The sequence below is a fragment of the Hyperolius riggenbachi genome, chromosome 5, assembly GCF_040937935.1.
Source record: "Hyperolius riggenbachi isolate aHypRig1 chromosome 5, aHypRig1.pri, whole genome shotgun sequence".
Lineage (NCBI taxonomy): Eukaryota > Metazoa > Chordata > Amphibia > Anura > Hyperoliidae > Hyperolius > Hyperolius riggenbachi.
In genome coordinates this window covers 25959414-25986024 of record NC_090650.1, presented here as the reverse complement: position 1 = coordinate 25986024, position 26611 = coordinate 25959414, and the positions used below count along the sequence as shown (strand labels likewise).

The 26611-nt window shown below is 45.1% G+C and overlaps 2 protein-coding genes across 5 annotated transcripts in view; one reads left to right on the top strand and one right to left on the bottom strand.

The window, feature by feature from the left end:
* KIF9 (kinesin family member 9) overlaps window positions 1-24812 on the bottom strand; it is a 58150-nt gene extending 33338 nt beyond the window's left edge. Inside the window, exons 1-6 of one of the 3 annotated variants that reach the window (XM_068235208.1) lie at window positions 24655-24812; window positions 20363-20463; window positions 13410-13575; window positions 5396-5502; window positions 3544-3768; window positions 2380-2463 (exon numbers count right to left, since the gene is read on the bottom strand). In XM_068235208.1, coding sequence (XP_068091309.1) covers window positions 2380-2463; window positions 3544-3768; window positions 5396-5502; window positions 13410-13575; window positions 20363-20463; window positions 24655-24751 — 780 coding nt within the window. In that variant the 5' untranslated portion in view covers window positions 24752-24812. Of the gene's footprint in view, window positions 1-2379; window positions 2464-3543; window positions 3769-5395; window positions 5503-13409; window positions 13576-20362; window positions 20464-22765; window positions 22788-24628 lie in introns of those variants that run through there. The other 2 variants (XM_068235209.1, XM_068235210.1) reach the window with 2 other exon arrangements.
* KLHL18 (kelch like family member 18) overlaps window positions 24674-26611 on the top strand; it is a 35754-nt gene continuing 33816 nt past the window's right edge. The window contains exon 1 of one of the 2 annotated variants that reach the window (XM_068235211.1): window positions 24674-25062. In XM_068235211.1, coding sequence (XP_068091312.1) covers window positions 24937-25062 — 126 coding nt within the window. In that variant the 5' untranslated portion in view covers window positions 24674-24936. The remainder of the gene's footprint in view (window positions 25063-26611) is intronic. The other variant, XM_068235212.1, reaches the window with a different exon arrangement.

Below are 26611 nucleotides of genomic sequence, written 5' to 3'. Positions count from 1 at the left end.
ATTACACAGGACGACACTTTCCCCAGTGTCAGCAGCTCTATTCTGCTGAATGCAGCTGCTGACTTTGACAAAAAGTCGCCCTGTGTAATACAATATAACTATGGAAAGATGGATATCATTTTAAAGCTCTCTTTCTCCTCTTTCTGACGACACCTAAATTGTTGCCCTACGCCTTTTAGTTTTCTCTATTTTCGTGATCGAAATCGCGGCCGCGGCAATTTCAATCGCAAAAATAGCGAAAACTAAAAGGCGTAGGGTGGCGGTTTATATATCATTGGAAAGAGGAGAAAGAGAGCTTTAAAATGATGTGCATCTTTCCATAGTTTCTGCACTGCTCGGAGTCCCTTTAAAGGGAACCTAAACTGAGAGGGATATGGATTTTTCCTTTTAAACAATACCAGTTGCCTGTCAGTCCTGCTGACCTCTTGTGTTGAATCACAGACCTGAAACAAGCATGCAGCAAATCCAGTCTGACTTCAGTCAGAGCACCTGACCTGCATGCTTGTCGAGGGGCTGTGGCTAAAAGTATTAGAGACACGGGATCAGCAGGAGAGTCGGGCAACAGGTATTATTTTAAAAGGAAAAATACACATCCTTCTCAGTTTAGGTTCCCTTTCAGACATGCAAATAAACTAGTAACCCCTGCAGCAATTGTGGCCAGGAAACATAGAAAAATCCTGGAAGAACCCAGAAGCTCCCAGTATGAAAGAGTGGATATGGATGATGTCAGATTTTTTTGCAAGGTGGCGAGGGCAGTGTGGAAGATGCTGGCACCAACAAACAAATGGAGGAATGGAAAAATGCATGGGAAAAAATAAGTAACATATAATATGTAGTTAAGTATTTGAGGTGGGAGGGATGAGGAGAAAAGAACCAAATAACCAGTATATTACCAACTGAAATTGTAAGGATAAATGGATGGATGAATGTGCAGTTGCATGGCTATATGTTGAAGTATAGAAGGCACTTATATGAATGTGTATGCAAGGTGAAATAAGAGAAATTGCTTTGCTTCTCAGCTTAGATATGTGACCTGTTTGCGCATCAGGCCTGTCCCCCCCCCCCCCCCCCCATTGGGCTCGGTCCGGCCCTGAGGGCTCATGCATGGAGGGCATGCCCATAAAATAAGTAGGTGGTCGGAAAGGGATATTAACCACTTAATGTTAAGATGGATAGGTGGAGTTTTTTTTGTTGGTGTTTGTGTTTTTGTTTTTTCTCTTCCTTTCTTTTTCTCTTTAGTTTGATCGGAGCCACTGTTGAAATATTTGATATATTGTAGTGATAATGGAGTGAGGGAAGGGGGGAGGAGAGGAAAGAAAATCAAACTATGATGCAAGACCTGAGACCCCCGTATGATGGCTTCACAGCTGTCACATGGTCATCTCTGGGTCACATACCGGCTGAGTTTGGAAAAAATAAATAAATAATGAATTGTATGTGTAGTACAGCTAAGAAATAGAACATTAGTAGCAAAGAAAAGAGTCCAATATTATTTCCAGTACTGGAAGCGTTTAAAACGTTCAGGTAATTGTATGTGTGCATTTCCACCTGTGTAAAAGCCAAATGGGACACCAATTACGCAGGACAGTGGGTTTTGGACCAGTCCATTTTGTCATGGGGAATTTTCAAGGTTTCCTTTATTTCTTCAAAAAGTACTTCCTGGAAAGCATCTGTACAAAGATGTCGGTGCAATGCCAGGTTTTACTGCCCCTCATTTTCTCATGCGCAGCAGGATCCTTTTTTCTGCTGCTGCCGTCACTGTGAGCCATGATACGCATGCGCAATGAACTCTCAATTACAGTTTCCCCAATTCTTTAAATTGTAGGCCTCTTACAAATGGAGGGGACCCCCGATCTACCTCTGTGCAAATTAGCAGCCCCCGAGCCCCTATCTTGTGGACTAGCAGAGCTCTGGGGCTGCTGCGCTGGGGCAAATTTGCACAGAGTTAGATCGGGGGAGGGGGGGGGGGGTCCCTCCATACCCTAAAAATTTGGGGTGTGTAGGGTGTGTCAGAGGCCGGCAATTTAAAGAATTTAGGGTGAACTGTAATTCAGAATACACTGCGCATGCGCGTTTTAACGTGCAGCGCAGTGACATAAGCAGAAGTAGAGCAAGACTTGTGTTTGCACCGGACTTCCTACTCATGCTCAAGTGTTCTGCCAGTTGGACTGTTCCACTGCTGTCCAGTGCTTATAATGAACCTTTGAGCATCCCCATGAGGTGATGAACAGCTCCAAAACCTGTCAGGGAGTTCAGAGCAGTCAGATTAATAACTACTGTAAGTGACTGTGATATAAGAAATAAGTAATCTACAAGACATTTACACCCTGATATCTGCCCCATATGATACACGCCGATGTGACAATGACAGGCTCTTACCTCCAGGTGAATGGTGAATATACAATGTGACCGGGAGGAGTTTTTATTCAGGATGTGCGATCCGATGATTCGGTTTGTTTCTCCCTGACAGAAACGACAATAAAGGAGAGTAATAACTTCCTGTCCTCCGAGCGGTCATGTGACTTGTAGAGCAGGCGGCATGCAGGACGTGACTAGAGCTCAACAGACAAAGCCTCAGCGCTAAAGATGGTCGAAGAGATGCAGTAATTCTGATTTGTAGGCGGATTTCATGCAGCTTGGAAATGAGCCAATAAAATGCATTTCCTGTCAATTATGATTGGCCCAATTCCAAGCTGTAAATGGGAATGATTTGCCTTCAATGACCATTTTTAGTCAGCACCACTACCCAACACTGCTACAGGGACCAATGACCCCTCAGGTAAAGGTGATGCTTTCATCCGAAAAACCATTTCAGACTGTTCCCACGACAGCAATTTGGGGGCGGGTCCTAGCGGTGGCATGCAACTTCCTGGACGAACTATGAGGCGTTCTGCAGGGGGTTGCACTATCGCTAATAGAAAGTACAGGCGTGACTACACAACACACGTTTCCTTACGCATCAGATACCTGAGACCCTCCAGCTGCCAGGAAACTACAACTCCCAGCAGGCCCTGCTGTTCCTCTACAGGTTGAAGGCTGCAGTTACATAGATACACATCATTTTCACATTATTACAGGTTTTTACTGAAATTCAAGATACAGAAATGGCAGATAAGACTAGAAAACATTACAACACGTAGTCTTTTCTTATGTGGGGGGATGGGACACATGTTCTGTTCCTATGTGGGTGGGGGGAGGAGGAGACACATGTTCTGTTCCTATGTGGTGGGGAGGCACACAAGTTCTGTTCGAATGTGTGGTAATCATGGGAGTGATGTCACACAGTGGGCAGGGCAAGTGGGGAGAGCACTGCCATGCTAGAATGAAATCGCCACCTGAAAAAAGAGCGACGTCAATCAAATGCCGATGAAATGAGTTGTCTCATTTCCTGTCCTCTGGCCCAGCGGGGCTCCTGTTTAAATCAAGAAGTTCCCACAAACAGGAAGTGATGGTAAATTTCCCTAATGGGGACACAACAGCCGGAAAAAGCAGGAAGTTTACCGGTAAGACAAGGCAGAAAACATGTCTCTGACACAGACTTACCTCAAACAGCAGATTCAGTGCTTGTTCCTCACAGGTAGCCTGATGCACAGATAAACCCTTCACAAACACCCCATTGGAGTCATCGACTATGGTCATCTGTGCTTCAGAGTGGTGGACATCTGGCAAGGTGGACAGGAGGTCAAACAGGGTTTCATTGTAGATCTCCAGGTAGGAGATCCTCACAGTAACCGAGCAATCGGATTGATCCGCAATCTCTCTGAACACCTGAGGAACACATCGAATGACAGGAGCAAATCTCAGGGGCATGTACTTAGTTACATACTTAAAGCACAACCAAACCTGAAGCTGAAAAAGGCAGACCTGATTAAGGAATCATAATCACCTTCCCACACGGAGCATTGATGGATGTGAATATCCTGGGGGAGGGGACTGGTGGCCACACTTGCTGCGGGGTGTTGCGAGTGGGTTATGCTCGCCAAACTTGTAATGGGGGAGTGGAATGGTGACTGCACTTGCTGTGTGGTCCCTCACCCCAAGGCGCAAATATAAGTTGGGGAAGATGGGGGGGGGAAAGAACTGCAGACCATTATTTTCATTGGGGAGGCAAATGGCGACCACACTTGCTGTGGGGTGTTGAGAGTGGGTTATGCTTGCCAAACTTGTAATGGGGGAGGGTAATGGTGGCTGCACTTGCTGTACGGTCCCCCACCCTAAGCTTCCAAACATAAGCAGGCAGAGCCATTTCCTTCCCCCAAACAACACAATACAATTAGGCAGAATACCCCCCCCCCCCCCCCCCCCCCTCAACATAATTCCCTTTGGTCTGCAATCCGACCTAAAAGCAATCCCTATGCTGTGCCCTTACCCTTTATATTTTTCTAATGCTGGGTACACACGTTGAGATTTCCCGCTCGATTCGCGGGATCGTACGGTTCGATTCCATTATTTCAAACATGCTCGATTGGATTTTGATCGTTTTTGTCATGATAGGTATGCAAAATCGACGGCAAAAACAATCGAAATCCAATCAAGCATGTTTGAATTAATCGAATCGAACCGCGAATCGAGCGGGAAATCTCAACGTGTGTACCCAGCATAATTTCCCTGATGCTCAAGTGGTTCCCCCTCACCCAGTTCTCTAGAGGTCCCCACTCTTTTACAGATTTTCCAGGTAGTGTAATGGTTCAATCCCCCATATAGCTTTCCCTGGTGGTCTAGTAACCCCCCATTCCCCCATTGTCCAATGGCCTCCACCTTATAAAGTTTTCCCTAGTAGTCTGAAGGACTACATGACCCCTTTCAATATAGCTTTCTTTGTTAGTCTAGTGGTCGCTTCTCCCCCTTACAGTATTCCCTGGTGATCCCTCCCCCCTTACAGTATGGCCTGTGGGCGACGGGGAGAGGTATTTAGCATGTATAGGGCTCGATTCACAAAGCGGTGCTAACCCAGTTAGAGACTTTAGGCATGATAACCATTGCACCACGCTGGTGAAAACCCAGTTTAGGCGTGATAAGTTTAGATCGCGCGCCAAGTCCCGCACGCAAAGCAGCCATTAAACTCTATGCAAAGTGCACCAGACTTTGCTAGCGCAAAACTTTTGATCAGCTGTGCACTGCGGTGCTAACCCAGTTGGTGCTTAAACTTATCACGCCTAAACTTATCACACCTAAACTTATCACACCTAAACAGAGGCACCGCTTTTTGAATCAGGCCCATAGATTTGCATTATTTGTCTGATTTACATTCCGTGTTTGCAAATGTACTCTTTGCCTGTTGCACAAAGCCAATGCCTGTGGGTACAAGTAAGTAACAATTACACACAGGTTTCCGTGATGAGGAAGGTCACTCAGGATTGGTTGTTATGAAGCTGTCACAGGGGGCTTCCGGTACCTGCTGTAGGGCTCTGGGGATGATGCCTCGATGCTTGTAGTTCTCTGAGGTCCCAGTGATGGTGTGCGTCTTCCCTGCACCAGTCTGTCCGTAGCACATTATTGTACCTGGGAACACAAACAAGCATCAGGAGTTCCCTCTGGGCCATCCAGAAATAAATTCTCTCCCTGGTGAATACTCCATGGCATAAGACTTATATGGGATGCAAAGTGATTATACAGCTATCAGGAATCCCCATTACAGGGTCGCCAGCACAGTATACAAACCGCAGCCTTATGGTGGCCCATGCGCTTATTGTTTTTTTCCGTCAATAGTCGATTAAACCTGCTAGAGATCGACACCCAAAACATGTCGGCCCAATCGATCATTTGATCGATTTTTGGCTGAAATTGGTAGAATTGATCAATTGTTCCAAATAAAAGCTATAGATTGGCAGTGGGTCAGGAGAGGCAGCAGATCGACGGCATAAAGCATTACCTTGCATCGAACAGTGCAATGCTATGGTAAATAGATACAGAGTTTCATATTTACTTTTTTTTCAGTTTAAAGGGGACCCAGGTGAGAGGGATATGGAAGCTGACATGTTTATTTCGTTTTAAATAATGCACATTGCCTGGCAGTCCTGCTGATCCTCTACCTATATTTCTTTAAGCCATAGACCCTGAACAGAAGGAGATAGTCGTCACTGCTTGCAATGTAAAATATAGCTCTTTAAAGCTCAAATACATAAAACCAAGAAGAGTGTTACAATTACTAGGTTATGCCTAATGATGTTGATCCAGGGATTTTATCTGATTGCCATCTGGAGTCGGGAAGGAGTTTTTCCCTTTTGGGGCTAATTGTACCATGCCTTGTAAGATTTTTTTCGCCTTCCTCTGGATGAACAGGGATATGTGAGGGAGCAGGCTGGTATTGTCCTTTGTTCCCTGGTTGAACTCGATGGACATATGTCTTTTTTCATCCAAAATAACTATGTAACTATGTAGTAGCTGCAGCTTCTTCTGCCCCTCTTTGTGCCTCTTTTTGTCCCCCTGTGCCTCCTTCTGCCCCGTGCCTCCTTCTGTCCCCCTTTGTGCTTCCTTTTGTCCCCCTTTTGTGACTCACAAAGGGGGCCTTCTGGCCCTCATTCCTTCTTTTGGCCTCCTTCTGTCCTCTTGAGCTACCTCTGCCTTTAGTGCATCCCTCTGTTTCACTGTGCCCAGGCTCATTCTGTCCCCCTTTATGCATTTTTATGTTTCCTTGTCCCACTATCTGTTCCCGTCCCCCTCCTGTGCTCCCCCAAGTGTGTAAATGTATACAGAGTATACCACATGGTTCATATATTGTTTAGTATGTGTGTGCGTGATGTGTTTTTTTGTTTTGTTGTTGTTGTTTTTGGACACAGGATTTCTTGCCTGGAGTGACAAAAAGTCTAGAAACGGCCCTGGAGCCCGGCATACACCTTACTTATATATCTACAGTTTATCTGCATCCATCACATTCAGACAACGGGAATCACACATAATTGTTCGGAGATGCTTTTATATCAGACAATCCTACGGGGAGGACATCCTTTTTATATACCCACCGTTATAGCCCTGCAGTGCTTTTATATCAGACACTAGCTGATGACCCGGCGTTGCCCGGGTATGTATTTGGCTGGTGTTGGCTCAGCTCACTTTTTCTAACCCTAACACACAATTACTCAATGACCGAGTTTGTGAGCTTTGTGGTCCTTGGCATCAATAATTTGTATATTCCCATAGAAATTAAACAAATCAGATTGGCCGTTTGTGGCTTCACCCCTCTCCAGCATTTGAACCCCAGTCACCCAATGATCAACTGTAGCAGGTTTGAGGCATCTGCTATTAGCAGTGTAAAAATGGCAGCAATTTAAATATTCCACTTGAAAATCAACAGGTGAATTTTGATTGGCTGTTATAGGCTTCACCCACTTCCCTGAATCTTAAGGGGCCCATACACTGAGCCGATTTTCTGGCCGACCGATCGATCCAGATCGATCGATCGATTGAAAATCGGTTGGCCAATCGACCGATCGATGGCCGATTTCGATGGATTTCTGTCGAACTGGCAGGATGGAAAATTTAGGTCGATCTGATGAGATTGCTTATCAGTTTGCATTGGCCTTAATGGAAATCTGATGGCAAAAAAATGCCATCAGATCGAATTTCAATAGATTTCAAACTGAAATCTATTGGAATTCTATCCTGGTAAAAAATGTTCTAAAAACGCATCAGCTAGATCATCAGATGCATTTCTTATCTATCTGCTGCCAATCTGACGAGTGTATGGGCACCTTTAATCTCATTCACCCAGTGACCATCTGGGCAAAGTTTGAGAACCCTGTCATTAACAGTGTAAGAATGGCTGCAGTTTATATTTTCACAGTGAAATGTGTTTTTGGCTCCACCCAATTTTTGTAACCTTGACACGCAGTCACTCAATGACCAAGTTTTCTGAGTTTTCAGGTTCCTGGCATCAAAAACATGTGAATGGAAGCTGTTTATCCACCAAGGAAATCTGATTGGCTGTTTGGGCTCTTTAGTATCAATAATTTGATTTTTCCCAGTAAAATAAAACAAATCTGATTGGCTGTTTGGGGCTCCACCCCACTTTCTGAATTTTAACCCCAGTGACCCAATAACCAACTGTACCAAGTTTGAGGCTTGTGTCATTAACAGAGAGTGGCAGCAAATTAAATAGTCCCCTTGAAAAACAACAGGCACTGTTTGTAACCTTGACATACAGTCACTCAATGACCAAGTTTATGAGCTTTGGGGTCCTTGGCATCAATAAGTTGCATTTTTCCATTGAAATGAAACAAATCTGATTGGCTGTTTGTGGCCCGTCCCATTTACAGAGTGTAAACTCCAGTCTCCCAGTGACTGACTGTACCAGATTTGAGGCATCTGCCATTAAGAGTGTATGAAGGGCAGCAATGTAAATATTGCCCTTGAAAATCAATAGGTGATTTTTGATTGGCTGTTGTAGGCTCCACCCACTTTCCGGAATATTAATCCCTGTCATCCAGTGACCAACTGTGTCAAGTTTGAGAATCCTGCCAATGACAGAATGGTTGAAATCAATCTAACAAATCTGATTGGCTGTTTGTGGCTCCACCCCCTTTAGTGAATGTGGACCCCAGTCACCCAATGACTGACTGTATCACATTTGAGGCCTCTGCCATTAACAGTGTAAGAATGGTAGCAATGTAAATATTCCCTTTGAAAAATCAATAGGTGCATTTTGATTGGCTGTTGTAGGCTCCCCCCACTTTCTAAATCTTAATCCCAGTCACCCAGTGGCCAACTGTGTCAAATTTGCAGTTTATATTTTCACATGTAGAAAATGTAGTTGTTGGTGCCGCCCACTTTTTCTAACCTTGACATACAGTTACTCAATTACCAAGTTTATGAGCTTTGGGGTCCTTGGTATCAGTGGTATGTTCTAATTGAAATTAAGCAAATCTGATTGGCTGTTTGTGGCTCCACCCTCTTTCTGAATTTGAACCCCGGTCACTCAGACCAATTGTACCAGGTTTGAGGCACCCGCTATTAACAGTGCAAGAAAGGCAGCAATTTAAATATTCCCCATGAAAATCAACAGGTGAATTTTGATTGGCTGTTGTAGGCCCCACCCATTTTCCTGAATATTAATCCCAGTCACCCCATGACCAACTGTGCAAATTTTGAGAACCCTGCCATTAACAGTGCAAAAATGGCTGCAGTTTATATTTTCCCAGTGAAATGTGTTTTTGGCTCCGCCCACTTTTTGTAACCTTGACATACTGTCACTCAATGACCAAGTTTTGTGAGCTTTCAGGTTCCTGACATCAAAAATGTGTGAATGGAAGCTGTTTATCTAGCAAGGGAATCTGAATGGCTGTTTGTGGCTCCGCCCCTTTTGGTGAATTTGAGCCCCAGTCACCCAATGACCGACTGTAGCAAGTTTGAAGCCTCTTCCATTAAGAGTGTAAGAATGGCAGCAGTTTCAATATTCCCCTTGAAAATCAATAGGTGAATTTTGATTGGCTGTTGTACTTTCCTGAATCGTAATCTTATTCACCAGGTGACCAAGTGTGCCAAGTTTGAGAACCGTGCCATTAACAGTCTAAGAATGGCTACAGTTTACATTTTCCCATTCAAAATGAATGGCTGAAATTTGATTGGATGTTTTAGGCTCTGCCCACTTTTCCTGGATTTGTAACTTCAGTCACCAAGTGACCAACTGTGCCAAGTGTGGGGACACTGGCTTGATTACTGTGAGAATGGCAGCCTTTCACACTTTTTCCATTGACATGAATGGGTGAAATCTGATTGGCTGTTTGTAGCTCCGCCCAGGTGTGCAGGGGGGACGCGAGACCCCCAGAACATATCATCCCAGGTAGTAAGGGATCTGTATACCAAGTTTCGTTCAAATCGGTCAAGCCGTTTTCAAGTGATCGCGGCACACACACACACACACACACACACACACACACACACACACACACACACACACACACACACACACACTTTTATATATAGAGAGATTGCTATGGCGAGGACATCCTTCTTATATATCCACCGTTATAGCCCTGCAGTGCTTTTATTTCAGACATTGCTATGGCAAGGACATCCTTCTTATATACAGGGCTGTGGAGTCGGTACAAAAATCCACTGACTGCGACTCCTCAGTTTAGGATTCCACCGACTCCAACTCTGACTCCTCTAATATGCATATTACAATCTTGTTGATTGAAAGTATGTAACATGAAATTCGTCTCTTAACTGCCAACGCTTAGGAATTTTAAAAGACAACTGAAGTGAGAAGGATATGTAGACTACTATATTTATTCCCTTTAGTCATAAACTAAAACTAGTCCTTGGTAAGAGTACTTGTAAAAGGTACAGACCGGAACAAAGAACATCTATCAGGCCCTAGGCAATGTAACTGTGGGTACATGTAAGAGTGATGTGCAGGTACTCTGCAGGGGAATGAGGAGATTCTTCCTCTATTACACATTCTTCATGCACAATCTGAACCAGGTTTATAGGTGATAGTCAACCCCTCTGTGTTCAATGTGCACAACATTTTTTAGTGGATCCCTGCAGCTCTGTGTGGAGTCCATATGTAAAGTATAGTACTATTGTGTAACAAAGTAGACCTGAGGCAGATGAAATTAAAGTTTTATACATACCTGGGGCTTCCTCCAGCCCCCTTCAGGCTAATCAGTCCCTCGTTGTCCTCCTCCACCACCTGGATCTTCTGCTATGAGTCCAGGTACTTGAGCAAGTCTGGTATAGTGCACATGCACACACTCCGCCGCCAGGAGCATACTACACCTGCACAGCACTATTGCGCAGGTGCAGAATGTTCCTGGCTGTGGGAGCGACATGCGGCCGGACTGGCTGATTTACCGGGACTCATAGCAGAACATCCGGGTGGTGGAGGTGGACAGTGAGGGACTGATTAGCCTGAAGGGGGCTGGAAGAAGCCCCAGGTATGTATAAAACTTTTCTTTTCATCTGTCTCAGTTACCCTTTCATTGGTAGTCACCAAACCAAATTTTAACAACATATCAAATTATTTGATTTCATCAGCAAAGGGAGTGCATACATTTGCATAAATCAGCATCAATGCAGAATTATTTCCATCTCATTGACCATCTCTATTAGTGACACGGCTACACATCAGGCTTTATTCTTACAGCATAGATGTTATTTAGTATATATAAGAGATTCCTGTGTACACATCATATATACAGTCACAATCAGATATGTATATCTGACCTTAAAAATACGGGGACTGCTTTATTGAAGCAGCACAAGTAACTCATTTTGATTGGTTTATTTCATTTTTGTGGACTAAGCACAGCTATTACTGTATGTATAAATTATTTATGATGACTATTATCTGAGAAATAGAACATTGTATCATATTTTCTATTTTAATTACAGTTACAAATTCATTAGGAGTCGGAGTCGGTGCATTTTTTCCCGACTCCGACTCCAGGCACCCAAAATTGCCCGACTCCGACTCCACGACTCTGACTCCGACTCCACAGCCCTGGTTATATACCAAGCGTTATAGCCCTGCAGTGCTTTTATATCAGACATTTCTATGGGGAGGACATCCTTCTTATATCATAACAGCTAGGAAAAAACTTGATCTATGGACTCAGTTCGCTGCTGTAGTCAAGCGGCCACCTACTGATACCTCATGCAGTCACCCATACCACATCCAGCAGCTGCCTCCCTCTAATGTATATGTGGTTAGTATGCATGCATAGATGGCCGGCAGAGCATATATTATATCCCTCCATGTTACCAGTCCAAATATCAGCGTACATGAAGGCAGCTGCAAGGAACGTTTGCAGAGCACAGCAAGCAAGATAGTAGCAGCAGCTTGATTAAAGATTGCATACTTGCGGATACTAGAACACCATGTTCTGTTTGTCACATTGTCACATGCTGAGGACTGGAGATGTTATCAGCTTGTCTATGTGTAAATTCAGGTCCCTCTCCTCCTCCCTCCTCCCCTCTGCTTCTGAAATCAATGGCTAGTAACCTCTAGTGTTGTCCGGATCATGAACGATTCGGATCTTTGATCCGAATCTATTTTGTGAGTCGAATCATCCGAATCATCAAAATGAGTGATTCGGATTGCAAAAGGGGCGAGGCCAGGAGCGACACACCCCCCCTCTCAGCGGGCAGCGGGGTCCTGTAAGCAGAGCAGAGATGGATCGCTCTGTTGAAGGGGAGGCAGCCTTGCACAGCCACAGAGAGGGGACATGGGTGCCACTGCCAGATATGTGCAGAGCACACATACTGGCTGAAATGTGCTGCTCATTATAGGCTGTCTGTTCTGTAGTTGTGCACAGTGAACACATTGGAAACTTTTGGCTCAGCTCAGTAACGTTACAGGCAGCATGCTGGGCTAGGACAGGGCAGGCACTGTGATTGCTGTGCAATATGATCCTCCTGCACTGCTCTAAACAGCTGCACTTATCTTCTGGGAATGCTTTATTTCACTGTGCGAGATTTGCATTCAGAGTATACAGATGAACATATAGGTGAAATATATGTAAGGCATATGATTGCAGCATGTGGGTATTGCGTGCAAACATTTCTGCTCTCTGCTCGTCCCTCCTCCCTTCTCTGTCCACTCCCTGCACTCTGTCCATTTTCTCCCCTTCACTGTGTGTCCGCCCCCCTCCCCTTCTCCTGTCCTGCTAGTCATTTCACCCCCGAATGCTTCCCTTGTAAAATGATCCGAGATCCGAATCTTTTCAATGATCCGATTCGAATCATCCGGATCATTGAAAAGATCCGAACTTCACATCTCTAGTAACCTCCTCCTCTTCCTGCCCAGACTGAGCTCCCATAAGCCCTTGCTACATTGCCAAGGCACTAAAGGAGCTGTGGGCAAGGCTTGTTTAGTTTATAGGGAATTAGAGTATTAAAACAAAACAAAAAAAGTATTTGGCTTGAGGAATGCCCTATAAACTATATGAAAGGAACACAATTATGCAATGAGTAAAAGTTTATCTCGTATCCACTTTAATATATGTTCTATGGTCAGATATTCACTAGTTTTTTTGAAAACATCCTTCTTATATACCCACCGTTATAGCCCTGCAGTGCTTTTATATCAGATATTCACATTATATACCCACCGTTATAGCCCTGCAGTGCTTTTATATCAGATATTCACATTATATACCCACCGTTATAGCCCTGCAGTGCTTTTATATCAGATATTCACATTATATACCCACCGTTATAGCCCTGCAGTGCTTTTATATCAGATATTCACATTATATACCCACCGTTCTAGCCCTGCAGTGCTTTTATATCAGATATTCACATTATATACCCACCGTTCTAGCCCTGCAGTGCTTTTATATCAGATATTCACATTATATACCCACCGTTATAGCCCTGCAGTGCTTTTATATCAGATATTCACATTATATACCCACCGTTATAGCCCTGCAGTGCTTTTATATCAGATATTCACATTATATACCCACCGTTATAGCCCTGCAGTGCTTTGGACACAACAGACTTTGCCACAGTGTCGTACACGGCCTCTTGGGAGACATTGTGCAGAATCCCATCCACTTTAAAGGACCAATCATAGCACTTGTTATTGACCACGCCCAGCTTCTCATCTTTCTTCAGGTGGATGTCAATACTCTGTGGGACAACAATGCATGTTTTTTTTAAAGAGGCCCTGTAGTGACATATAGTAGAATGCGGTAGATTATTCAGGATACCAACTTTTACAGTAATTTTCCTGGTTTCAGCATCAGAGACACTTCTTAGATCTACTAGTATATATACTTGTATACTGAATGTAGCCCCACCCTCTCAGTAATGCTTAGCCCAGGCTGTTTAGCTATGCGGAATTCTCCCCTCAAAGCATTCTGGGAACCAAGGTATATTTTGTACTGGCTTCGGAATGATCAGTAGCCAAACATTCCACAGAGATCACCTGGCAGGACTAAAGGTGTCGCCACCTGTGATACATTTCAGAATGTAAATCAGGGTGAAAAATCATGTGCTGAAGCAGGAAGTCATCAGAGCCTAGCAAACCAACCAGCTGATCAGATACATGCTGTTCCTTGAGTTCTCATACATACTGTTAAAAAGTGGCAGCTGGCCAGGTCTGTACTTTTCCGCTGATGGCTTCCAGCGGGGAGCCTCCTGCCTCCTTCTTGTATTTTTCTCCATAGACTGCTAAATTCTTCTTAGCTGAGCCCAACATACATGACTGTTGCTGGGAGCTGGGCAGAATGTCATCTAAAGCAGAATGGTAGCCTTATACAGTGAGGCTGGTTTAACAATGCCTATTGGCGGCAGCGGTGCAATCCGGGGATTGCACCGCTAAAAAACAGGCCTTCAGCAGGCCAAGCAGGAAGTGACGCTCATTTCATGTGGCCGAATCGATGATGCGTATTGACAAAATATGGTTCAGCGCATGCGCAACTAGGGTTGCAACGGTATGAAAATTCACGGTATGATAACCGTCAAAAAAAATACCACGGTATGACGGTATTACGGTATACGGTATTGCACAATTATTCTCATTACAATTACCCTTATAAAAATGAGAAAAGGTCAACGTTGAACAAACTCTTCTTTATTAAACCATTAATGGTTAGGGTCCTCCTGTCATGCTTGAAATATTTACTCTTCTAAATGTCAAAAAAAAACAATACCAAAAGTAAATCTCATTCTCTCGTGTCACATGACTGCCTATGGCAGAGAGGGCAGATAATAAGGCCATTTGAAAGCACAGTAGGTTAATATGTCTGCTTCCATGAATCAGGAAGTAGAAACTGTGCAGATTTATTTTAGGATTTGTATCAGCTGTAACAAAGAAAGAAATTGCTGTTGCATATCTTTGAGCAGAGAGGAGGACGTTTTGAGTTCAGGTCCACTTCAAAAATGCTGGTGGTACACTTTACTATACACCTTAGTGTACCAGAGATGAAGCATAGTGAAAGTTTTATATATACCTGCGGCTTCCTCCAGCCCCATCATGCGCACAGATCCCTCCCACGCCGCCATCCTTAGCCTTTTCTATTGCTGGTATTGAGTCCGGTAACTTGAGCCAGTCGCGGCCAGTCTGAGCATGCGCAGTGCGTTCTCTACAGCAGAGAATAATACTACGCAGGCGTAGTACTATTTTCTGCCAGAGATGGAGGGAGTGCACTGCACATGCGTAAAACTGGCCGTGACTGGCCAAAGTTACGGGACTCAGTAACAGCGATAGAAAAGGCTGAGGATGGCAGCGTGGGAGGGATCTGTGCGCATGATGGGGCTGGAGGAAGCCCCAGGTATGTATAAAACTTTCACTATGCTGCGTCTCTGGTTTCCTTTAAATGATACCAGAGCTGAAAAATAAAATGCAAATGGGTGGAGCGGACATGAATTAGGTGAAGTCCTGAGCTAAGCCACTGCGGACGATTTCTTTAAAAAGTAGGAGGACAGAGTAGAACAGGGGGAGCGGTGGGCATGAGGACACGTGACCTCACACAAACGAACGTACATCAGGCAGACATCACACACAACACACACACACCAATCCGGCAGGCAGACATCCATCCATCCGGCAGGCAGACATCCATCCATCCGGCAGACATCACACACACATGCCATACATATACACACTAGCTGCATTCATACAAATACAGCACCTCTTACACAGCAACACTGCTTATCTGGTGTCATAAGCTTCAGCTCCTCAAGTGCAGTGCGTCTCTCACTCCTTCTCCCGGGCGGGCGGCATACTCATTTTCATGGGGGAGGAGAGCTGGACATTCCTTTGAACACTGATCTGTATCAGTGTTTATGTCAGCTCTGCAGTCGGGGGAGGCAGGGGGCTGCATACATCTAGCAGGAGGGAGAACGGGCTGTAGCCTTTTCTCATTTGCCTATTTATTTAGCAGGAATGACCTGGTGACTCCCCCTCTGCCTTTGTGGTACAGTCCACAATAAAAAGAAACCACAAGCAGATACATTGCCGGGGAAATAGATCTCCGTGTGCGCTCCAGCCGTGGCCGCGTCATCACAGGACGCGCATCACCGCCCAGCTCCTGCACTCATGTCGGCAAGCCTCCCGCAATCAGAAACTAGCTTTGGGAGCTTGCCTTCGTTACAAAGGGAGACACAGAGAAGGACAATGCCGGAGCAGTGGCGAGATGCGGAAATACAGCAAAAACCGGTATTTCCCAAAAGTGATTACCGTGATTACCGTGCTTAGTAAAACCGTGGTATACCGTAATACCGGTAAATCGCGGCAACCCTATGCGCAACGCAGAAAACTTGCAGCTGTCTTTTTAAAAAATACGTGTCGCCATAGACTTACTTAACTTCCGGTCTGCCGCACGGTAACGTAGGTATGCACTCGCGTTAGAGAATGTATTTACTATAGGCAGCGCTAAAGGTTCACTGCCTCACCCATTACCCCTGTGTCTCCTTCCCTATGGTTTCCTCCCCACAATGCTCTAGATCAGGGGTGTCAAACTCAAATACAAAATGGGCCGAAATTGTACACTGGGACCTAGTCACGGGCCAACCTCAATGTTTACTGGCCACCATCATCCCTAATAAAGTTCCCAGGTGTCTAATGGCCCCCCTTCAACCCCTATACAGTTCCCTGGTGTCTAGTTATCCTCCTTTCCCTATACAGTTCCCTGGTGTCTAGAGGCCCCCATCCTTCCCTATACAAGGCCCTGGTGTCTAGTGACCCCCACCCTCCCCTATATAGTTCCCTGGTGTTTAGTGCTTCCCCCTCCCTCCTGCATATGCCTTCCCTGGTGATCTAGGGCTTCACCTCCAATATTGTTCCCCTGGTGGTCTAGAGTGGACCAAACATAATGCAAAGTTTGGAAACCACATGAGGGCCAAATTTAATGGCTATGAGGGCCAGATTCGGCCCGCGAGCTGGAGTTTGACATGCATGCTCTAGATTGTAAGCTCGTGAGGGCAGGGACCTCCTCCTAGTGTTTCTCATACTACTGTAATTTAACATATGCACCTGAACCAACTTTAGAGATATCTCAAACTACACATCAACTATGTATGTATTTGTATTTCTACTATTGGATTTCATGACTGTATAGTGTCTTGAATTTCTTATGTATATTTGTTCCCCTTTATTTGTCTTGCATTATGTACAGCGCTACAGAAGTGGCGCTAATATAATCGGCCATTATAATTTTTTTTTAAATCAGCTTTTATTAAAACATTCAAGCAGAAAAATGGAACAAAAACAATTTTTGATGCAGCAATGCGTCACCAACCAGCACAAAATACAAATTACAGATATCAGCAATGGAAAAACGCTATGCATATATTACAGCATAAGAATGTGCAGAACAATAAACCTACCAAGCATCCAGACACTTTGTAAATTATTGCAACCTTCACATTAAAATAAAAGGACTTAAGATGTGGGACCAAATAGTCTGTTACGAATCAACTCTAAGTCAGCCAACCCATGTGTATCAAGCCATGAACCCCAAATTTTTTCCAATTTATGAGGAGCTCTCTGTGGGTGTACTTTAATTTTTCCATTTTTAGGTAGTTATTCATCTGTAAAAGCCAATCCTGAATTGTAGGAGGTGATGGCCGTTTCCACATGAATAAAATTAGCTTTCTAGCTTGGAACAGCGCTCTTTGAATCAATAGTTGAATATGGTCTGCCAAATTTGTTCCAGATACCAAGCCCAGAACACAGCTCTGAGCCGTTCTTGGAATGGTAGAGCCCGTTACCACATCTAGAGTATCCAACACTCCTTTCCAATATCTATGTAGTTTAGGACATTTCCATAGCATATGAAGTAAGTCACCATGGTCCCTACAACATCTAGCACAAATAGGATCTGAGCGCAAACCCATGTCATATAATCTCTTAGGATTCAAACAGTTCCTGTGTATAATATTTAATTGTGACAGATTTTGAGTTGCATTTGTAGAAATCAAAGGAACTGACTGAAGGATATCCCTCCAATCCTCTTTACTTAAATCTCCCAGATCCTGGCCATTATAATTTTAAAATAATACATGTTACCTTAATTAAAACCCACACATTTTATTTACCCATTTGTCCCGGTTAGTGCAACGTTTACAATTTTAATAGTACAATGTATGGCGCCAATATTTTATTTGTAAATAAAGCTGTAACAATTGGTGTCAGCAACACAGATTTTTTCTGATTATTGCTATCAATGGAATCTGACTCAGTGTGAATTCCCAGCTCCGGCTGGTTCTAACACACTGTGGGATCTGACTCAGGTCTGAGCGTTTACACGTATATGTTCGCAACAGCAGACAACTTGCAAGTGCCAAGCGGGTCCTATATATACTAAAAGCGTTTCAAAGCGCCGCCCCAGTCACTCAGCCAATCCGAAAGCATAGCTGGAGTCAGCTGATCGGAATGATCAGCTGACTCCTCTTCTAGCAGCATGAAGGTCCTGTCGCCTGGCGGGCGCGCGCGTAGTTCTCCATCTGTGTGCACTAGAAGGACCAGGCAAGGCAGCATCACGCTGCTGGGCGGCAGAAGCCGCCGGCTGGGACGCGGAGATAGCCGCCATGCCGCTCTCCCATGCGGCGGCATCTCCGCTATTCATTACAAAAGGTGCATTTTTTTCAGTTTTGCGTCCATCCCTACTTACAAGCCCATCATTTATAGAGCAATAGTAATATACCCTCTTGACATGCATATTAAAAAAGTTCAGTCCCTATGGTAACTATTTATGCATATATTTTTTTTGTCATTTTAAAAAAAAAAGTTGGTAACGATTGGGGAGAATGGGAGGTCAGGGGTTAATTTAAAATATAAAAATAAGGTCTTAATATGTCTTTTATTGAAAAAAAAAAAGTAGATGTAAGTTTACTATTTGGCCACTAGATGTCCTCGCGGCTGACTTCTTTATGTGTAGTATTACTACACAAAGAGGAAGCGATGCGTCAACGGTCTTTGTGAATGAAGGTCTCATGGACGGCTGCGTTCATTGACTTAGGCCCGGTTCACATCTGCGTTTGGAGCCAAAAGGATCTGGTGAGCGGATCCGGTCTCCGCCTCACCGGATCCGGATGGCTCAGTCCGTGGCTCGGTTCACATAGTGAAAACGGATCTGATCAATGATTGATCGGATCTGTTTTCACTCCGCAAATACATACCTAATCTTCAGCAGCCGGCGGTAGAGGCTTCCTCTTCTGACTACACAGCACGTCATGTGACTAGTCACATGACGCAGAAGAGGACGGAATCCTCTACCGCCGGCTGCTACAGAAGATTAGGTATGTATTAACCCTCCCGGCTGCTGCACCCTCCCGTCGCTAGATTGGCGTCGGCCCATGCCCCCATCCCCTGTGGAACGGTCGGTTTCTTCACTAGTGTGAAGAAATGTTCAGTTTTCTATTGCCCCAATGCTGCAGCATTTTTTGTCCAGGTCCGTTCCACTAGGCAGAATGGACCGGAAAATTAGGGCCTGCAGCAATTTTTAGGTCCAGGAATAAGAACGTACGGAACGTATCCGTACCAACGGACGCATGTGAATGGCTCCATAGGTTAACATTGGATCCTTTCACATCCGTTCCGTTTGTACAGTATATGTTCTGGTTACGTTCCTGAAAAAAATGCTAATGTGAACCGGGCCTTACATCTGTGTTTCCATTCATTGATCTAGCGGCTAACGATCGGCGGTGGTAACGAGAGCGGGAGAGCGAGCGGGAACGCACGGCGGGGAGGGACGTAGTAGCTACGACCCTGCAAACTGTTATGGCATTTTGCAAGGATGTAGCTACTCGTCCCGGGGGAGGGGAAGTGGTTAAACTAAAATCACTTGGGAAAGGTTGCAGCTTTAAATTAATTTTAAGCCTAAGGCCTGGTTCACGCATAAATCTGTACATTTACAGTCCAGTTTTCTATCAGTTTAACCTGTCAGGATTGGTACTGCACCCTTTTTATGTGTAATCAAACCATAGAAAACTCATACAAAACTGATGCCAACTGTCAAAAACTGACAGGACACCTTTTATGTGTGAACCCAGCCTAACGTTTTTTTGCACGGTTTAAAATTTTTATTAAATTGAAAGGATCACTCCAGTGAAAAAAGTAAGCAGTTGAAATCTGACAGAACTGACAGGTGTCCATCTCCTCATGGGGGATTCTCTGAGTTTTGTTTGTTTTCGAAAGCATTTCCTGAACGGCAGTTGAACTTCCAAAATAGTAAGATAACAGCCAGTCTCCCTACTCACTTGCACACTATTTTGACAGTTAGACTTAGCAACTGCCACTCAGGAAATGCTCTCGGAAACAAAGAAAAACCTGAGAATCCTCCATATGGAGATGGACAAGTTCAAAACCTGTTGGTTCGGTCAGATTTTAACTGCTTAGTTTTATTCGCTGGAGAGTGGTCCTATAAGCCTAACCTGTTTAAAACATTCAGCTATGCACAGGAAGCCTCACCTTGTCGTCCTCTCCAAGTTTGATGATCTCTTGAGCAAAGGAAGGGCTGGGTCTTACACGGACAAAGACCTGCACGTCACTGCCGCCACAACTCATGGTATCTGAAATGTACAATGCAAAGTCAGCAGCGTACAGAAATACACAATAAATCAAGTTGGATGAAGACTAAGGAAGCCTAAAAGGGACAAATAGCTCCCTCCTTGTGTATAATACTTGACTGCGCACTCTACCCACAGAATAACGTAAACTTATGAACGTATTTTTGGGACTACTACTCCAGTGTAAGATCTGGCATGGTGTATCCAATTGCTCATTACCCGTATTGTGTTGTCTGTCATCCCCCATTATCATTGTAACCTTATTTATTATACAGCGCTGCATGATATCTTTAGATTGTAAGCTCGCAAGGGCAGGGCTCTCTCCCCCTTTTGTGTCTTGGAAATCATTATACATTTTATTCATCATGTTACTTTTATCACTGTCATTACCAATTCTGCATTTTGTATTCTGTATGCTGTATCATCTTTTGTATTTTGTCACTAACTATGTATCTTGTATATTAGGGCAGCACGGTGGCGAAGTGGTGAGCGCTCTTGCCTTGCAAGCGCTGGGTCCCCGGTTCGAATCCCAGCCAGGTCAACATCTGCAAGGAGTTTGTATGTTATCCCCGTATCTGCGTGGGTTTCCTCCGGGTACTCCGGTCTCCTCCCACATCCCCAAAAACATGCAGATAGGTTAATTGGCTTCCCTCAAAAAATTGGCCCTAGACTACGACATATGACTATGGTAGGGATTAGATTGTGAGCCCCTCTGAGGGACAGTTAGTGACAAGACAATATACTCTGTACAGCGCTGCGAAAGATGTCGGCGCTATATAAATACTAAATAATAAAATAATAATAATATTAGTGTACACCATTGTCTGTATTATGTACCCCATGTTTGTTTCTTACTTTGTACAGCGCCACGGAATATGTTGGCGCTTTATAAATCAATAATAATAATAATAATAATATGTTGGCACCATATAAATCTAATAAATAATAATTGTCCACAAAGTAAAAGGTGGCGTGAGATCACGTAAAACAGCTGTTGACACAGGCGTGTATTTACCTGTTGTCATTTGTATCTGCTTTAATAAAGAATCTCGGTTTTGGATTCTGGAATCCGCTTCTCTTTTTTAAATATTACAGTAAAAGAAGGGTAATAATAAATTATTTGTGGGGTAATAGTGGGGCAGAGATAAAAAATGGAGTTGATTAATAGACTAAAATGGTGTAGAAAAGTGATGCAAAAATGGAGTAATAGTTGTAGAAGAGCAATAGTGGAGTAGACATCTAGTAAGGGTGGAGTAAGGAGGAGTTGTATAGGAGCAAGGGCAGAGTAAAGGTTTGGCAGACTTGGAGTAACACTGGAGCAGGAGAAGATGTAGAGGAGCAGACATGGAGTAACAGAGGAGTAATGGTGGAGCAGGAGAAGATGTAGAGGAGCAGACATGGAGTAACAGAGGAGTAATGGTGGAGCAGGAGAAGATGTAGAGGAGCAGACATGGAGTAACAGAGGAGTAATGGTGGAGCAGGAGAAGATGTAGAGGAGCAGACATGGAGTAACAGAGGAGTAATGGTGAAGCAGGAGAAGATGTAGAGGAGCAGATTTGGAGTAACAGAGGAGTAATGGTGAAGCAGGAGAAGATGTAGAGGAGCAGATTTGGAGTAACAGAGGAGTAATGGTGAAGCAGGAGAAGATGTAGAGGAGCAGATTTGGAGTAACAGAGGAGTAACACTGGAGCAGGAAAGAATGTAGAGGAGCAGATCTGGAGTAACACTGGAACAGGGGAAGACATAGAGGAGCAGATCTGGAGTAACAGAGGAGTAACACTGGAGCAGGAGAGAATGTAGAGGAGCAGATCTGGAGTAACACTGGAACAGGGGAAGACATAGAGGAGCAGATCTGGAGTAACAGAGGAGTAACACTGGAGCAGGAAAGAATGTAGAGGAGCAGATCTGGAGTAACACTGGAACAGGGGAAGACATAGAGGAGCAGATCTGGAGTAACAGAGGAGTAACACTGGAGCAGGAGAGAATGTAGAGGAGCAGATCTGGAGTAACACTGGAACAGGGGAAGACATAGAGGAGCAGATCTGGAGTAACAGAGAGTAACACTGGAGCAGGGGAAGAGAGAGGAGCAGATCTGGAGTAACAGAGGAGTAACACTGCAGCAGAAGACGTAGATGAGCAGATCTGGAGTAACAGAGGAGTAACACCGGAGCAGGAAAAGACGTAGAGGAGCAGATCTGGAGTAACACTGGAACAGGGGAAGACATAGAGGAGCAGATCTGGAGTAACAGAGGATCACGGATCAGTCAAAAACAGTCTCATCAGTCTGCCGACAGCTTGTACTCACGTGCTACTGTTGGCAGAGCGATCGCCCCGCGGGAGGGTCTGACGGACCCGTCCTGTGAAAAAGTATGGCGTGTGTACACACCTTTAGAGTAGTAGTGAAGGAAGAGAATGATGATGAGAGTAGTAGTGACAGAGAGTAAGGATGATAGGGGTAGTAGTGATGGAGGTAATGGAGGGTGGTATTGGTGAAAGGGGTAGTAGTGCAGGAAGAGAATGATGATGAGAGTAGTAGTGACAGAGGATAAGGATGGTAGGGGTAGTAGTGATGGAGGCAATGGAAGGTGGTACTGGTGATAGGGGTAGTAGTGCAGGAAGAGAATGATGAGAGTAGTAGTAACAGAGAGTAAGGATGATAGGGGTAGTAGTGATGGAGGTAATGGAGGGTGGTATTGGTGATAGGGGTAGTAGTGCAGGAAGAGAATGATGATGAGAGTAGTAGTGACAGAGAGTAAGGATGATAGGGGTAGTAGTGATGGGTAGGGAGGGTGGTATTGGTTATGATAAGGGTAGTAGTGATGGGGGGTGATTTTTACAGTAGTAGTGAATTAAAATTATGATAATGAGAGTAATAGTGACAGAGGGTAAGGATGATAGGGGTAGTAGTGATGATGGAGGTAATGGAGGGTGGTATTGGTGATAGGGTAGTAGTGCAGGAAGAGAATGATGATGAGAGTAGTAGTGACAGAGGGTGATGATGATAGGGGTAGTAGTGATGGGAAGGGAGGGTGGTATTGGTGATAGGGGTAGTAGTGCAGGAAGAGAATGATGATGAGAGTAGTAGAGACAGAGGGTGATGATGGGGGTAGTAGTGATGGAGGTAACAGTGATGAGAGTAGTAGTGACAGAGGGTGATGATGATGAGAGTAGTAGTGATGGAGGTAAGAGTGATGAGAGTAGTAGTGACAGAGGGTGATGATGATGGGGGTAGTAGTGATGGAGGTAACAGTGATGAGAGTAGTAGTGACAGAGGGTGATGATGAGGGTAGTAGTGATGGAGGTAACAGTGATGAGAGTAGTAGTGACAGAGGGTGATGATGATGGGGATAGTAGTGATGGAGGTAACAGTGATGAGAGTAGTAGTGAAAGAGGGTGATGATGATGAGGGTAGTAGTGATGGAGGTAACAGTGATGAGAGTAGTAGTGACAGAGGGTGATGATGAGGGTAGTAGTGATGGAGGTAACAGTGATGAGAGTAGTAGTGACAGAGGGTGATGATGATGGGGATAGTAGTGATGGAGGTAACATTGATGAGAGTAGTAGTGACAGAGGGTGATGATGATGCGGGTAGTAGTGATGGAGGTAACAGTGATGAGAGAAGTAGTGACAGAGGGTGATGATGATGCGGGTAGTAGTGATGGAGGTAACAGTGATGAGAGTAGTAGTGACAGAGGGTGATGATGATGGGGGTAGTAGTGATGGAGGTAAGAGTGATGAGAGTAGTAGTGACAGAGGGTGATGATGATAGGGGTAGTAGTGATGGGGGTAATCAGATGAGAGTAGTAGTAATGGGAATGGAAGGGTGGTATTGGTGATAGGGGTAGTAGTGCAAGAAGAGAATGATGATGAGAGTAGTAGTGACAGAGGGTGGTGATGATGGGGGTAGTAGTGATGGAGGTAACAGTGATGAGAGTAGTAGTGACAGAGGGTGATGATGATAGGGGTAGTAGTGATGGAGGTAATAAGAGAGAGTAGTAATGGGAATGGAAGGGTGGTATTGGTGATAGGGGTAGTAGTGCAAGAAGAGAATGATGATGAGAGTAGTAGTGACAGAGGGTGATGATGGGGGTAGTAGTGAAGGAGTTAACATTGATGAGAGTAGTTGTGACAGAGGGTAAGGATGGGGGTACTCTGGGGTGAAGTTTACCAGCGCAGCCCCCGCTCGGCTCTCACCTCCTCCTCCTCCCCCGCTCGCTGTACACACTCTCTGGTCTCCATGGTGACGGGCACCGGAAGTGGGCGGCTGAGCTAGAAGGCGGGCTCCTGGCATCTCTGGGTGTTCCCATCACCCATTGCCCCTCCCCGTCGTCTCCCTCACCCCGCCCTCCGTCCAGCCGGTGTCCCGCTGACCCCCCAATAGAGCGGAGACTGGAATGGGGCGGATAATAGGAGGGCGGAAGTACGTCATGAGCAGGGGCGGAGCCAGCTCTGGTGGGCGGGTCCCGGTGACACAAGATGGTGGAGGAGCTAGAGGAGCTGGAGGATCTGCTTCATGTCACTGTGGGGGACCTGCCGAGCCGCGGCTATGGCGTCATGGAGGAGATCCGCCGGCAGGGCAAGCTGTGTGACGTCACGCTCAAGGTACACGCCCCCTTCCGGGTGTCCTCCAGGCTCTCACCACAATCACCGACCCCCTTCCCTCAGCTGATGTTCACATACTAAGCCCTCCCCCATATTAAAGGGAACCTGAATTGAGAGGGACATGGAGGCTGACATATATGAACAATGCAGATCCTCTGCATCTAATACTTTTAGCCACAGCCCCTGAACAAGCATGCAGCAGATCAGGTGTTTCTGAATTATTGTCAGATCTGACAAAATTAGCTGCATGCTTGATTCAGACACTACTGCAGCCAAATAGATCAGCAGGGCTGCCAGGCAACTGGTATTGTTTAAAAGGAAATAAATATGGCAGCCTCCATATCTGGTCAGGGGTCCTTTGACCCACAGACACTGTGTCCACCTTTCTTAAGCCTGGTACACATCATGCAATATCCCATCTAATAAAGGGGTCGAATAGATATTTTCCGCCCACACCCGAGACTGCTACTGCCTTAGGGCTCTTTCACATTAGGGCAGACTTTGTGCGTTAACGCAAGCGGAAGCCGTTTGCGTTAACCAAGGTAAGATGAAAGTCCATAGACTTTCATTTTACCTTTCACACTCGACGCTGCGTTTCGATGCGTTGCGGTTCCGACGCACCCGGGCGCAGTTTTTCTTCCAACGCACCCGCGAGCCGGCGTTTTCCGTCGGGTTTAATTACCAGCTACCGCCGCTGATTGCGTCGCACCGCAGATACCCGACGACACGCCGCAGGCAGACAACGCGTGCAGGAGAACGGCTCCTGTTCGCGTTGTCTGATGTGAAAGAGCCCTTAGGCACTTTATATTGACCTGAGGGGGCGGGCCAGTACCTGTGAAACGCATTGTCTTTTTGGGCATCATTAAAATTATTTCTATGTAAATGGTTTGTTCATTGATAGAGGTAAGAATTATTTCTATACTTTATGATTTTAAACTAAGATTCTTTGGGCGCCTCCTACAAGTTTTTTTTCTAGTTTTTAGATAAGAGAGGTAAGCCTCAGGATCCTATTGAGTGTTCCCTTGGCGTTCTGTGGCCTCCCCTTGCCAAGCGCGACTCCTGGAAGATTGCAGACAATGAATAGAGCCCAATCGTATCGGGGTCGCACTCCTCTCCTGGCATCAGAGCAGCCGTGCATGCACAGTAAGCCTTAGTCACTCGTGCACAAACATCTCCCTGCTACTGTGCATGTGTTGTGGGGGGAGGAGCACTGCACAGCCGCGCTTGTCACAGAGGGAGGAGCACTACCCGGATGTGAAGAAGGGGGGCTACGCTCTTTATTGGGAGAGCAGAAAACGCTGAGGGAAACCTCAATAGGACCCTGAGGCCTCCTTCTCTTTAGCTAAATATCTCTTTCTGAACTTGAGCAAAGCTAAGGCTGTACAGATGCACCGTTAGCCCATGGGCTAGTGGCATGTTGTATTCCTATGCGGAGGGTCAACGAGCTGCCTGGGAGTTTTTGATATGGGAACTGTTCAGCCTGAAGAAAGGCGTTGGTGCCTGAAACAGCAGGGCTCTCACTGAAACGTTGCCCCTTTTTGAACGATTT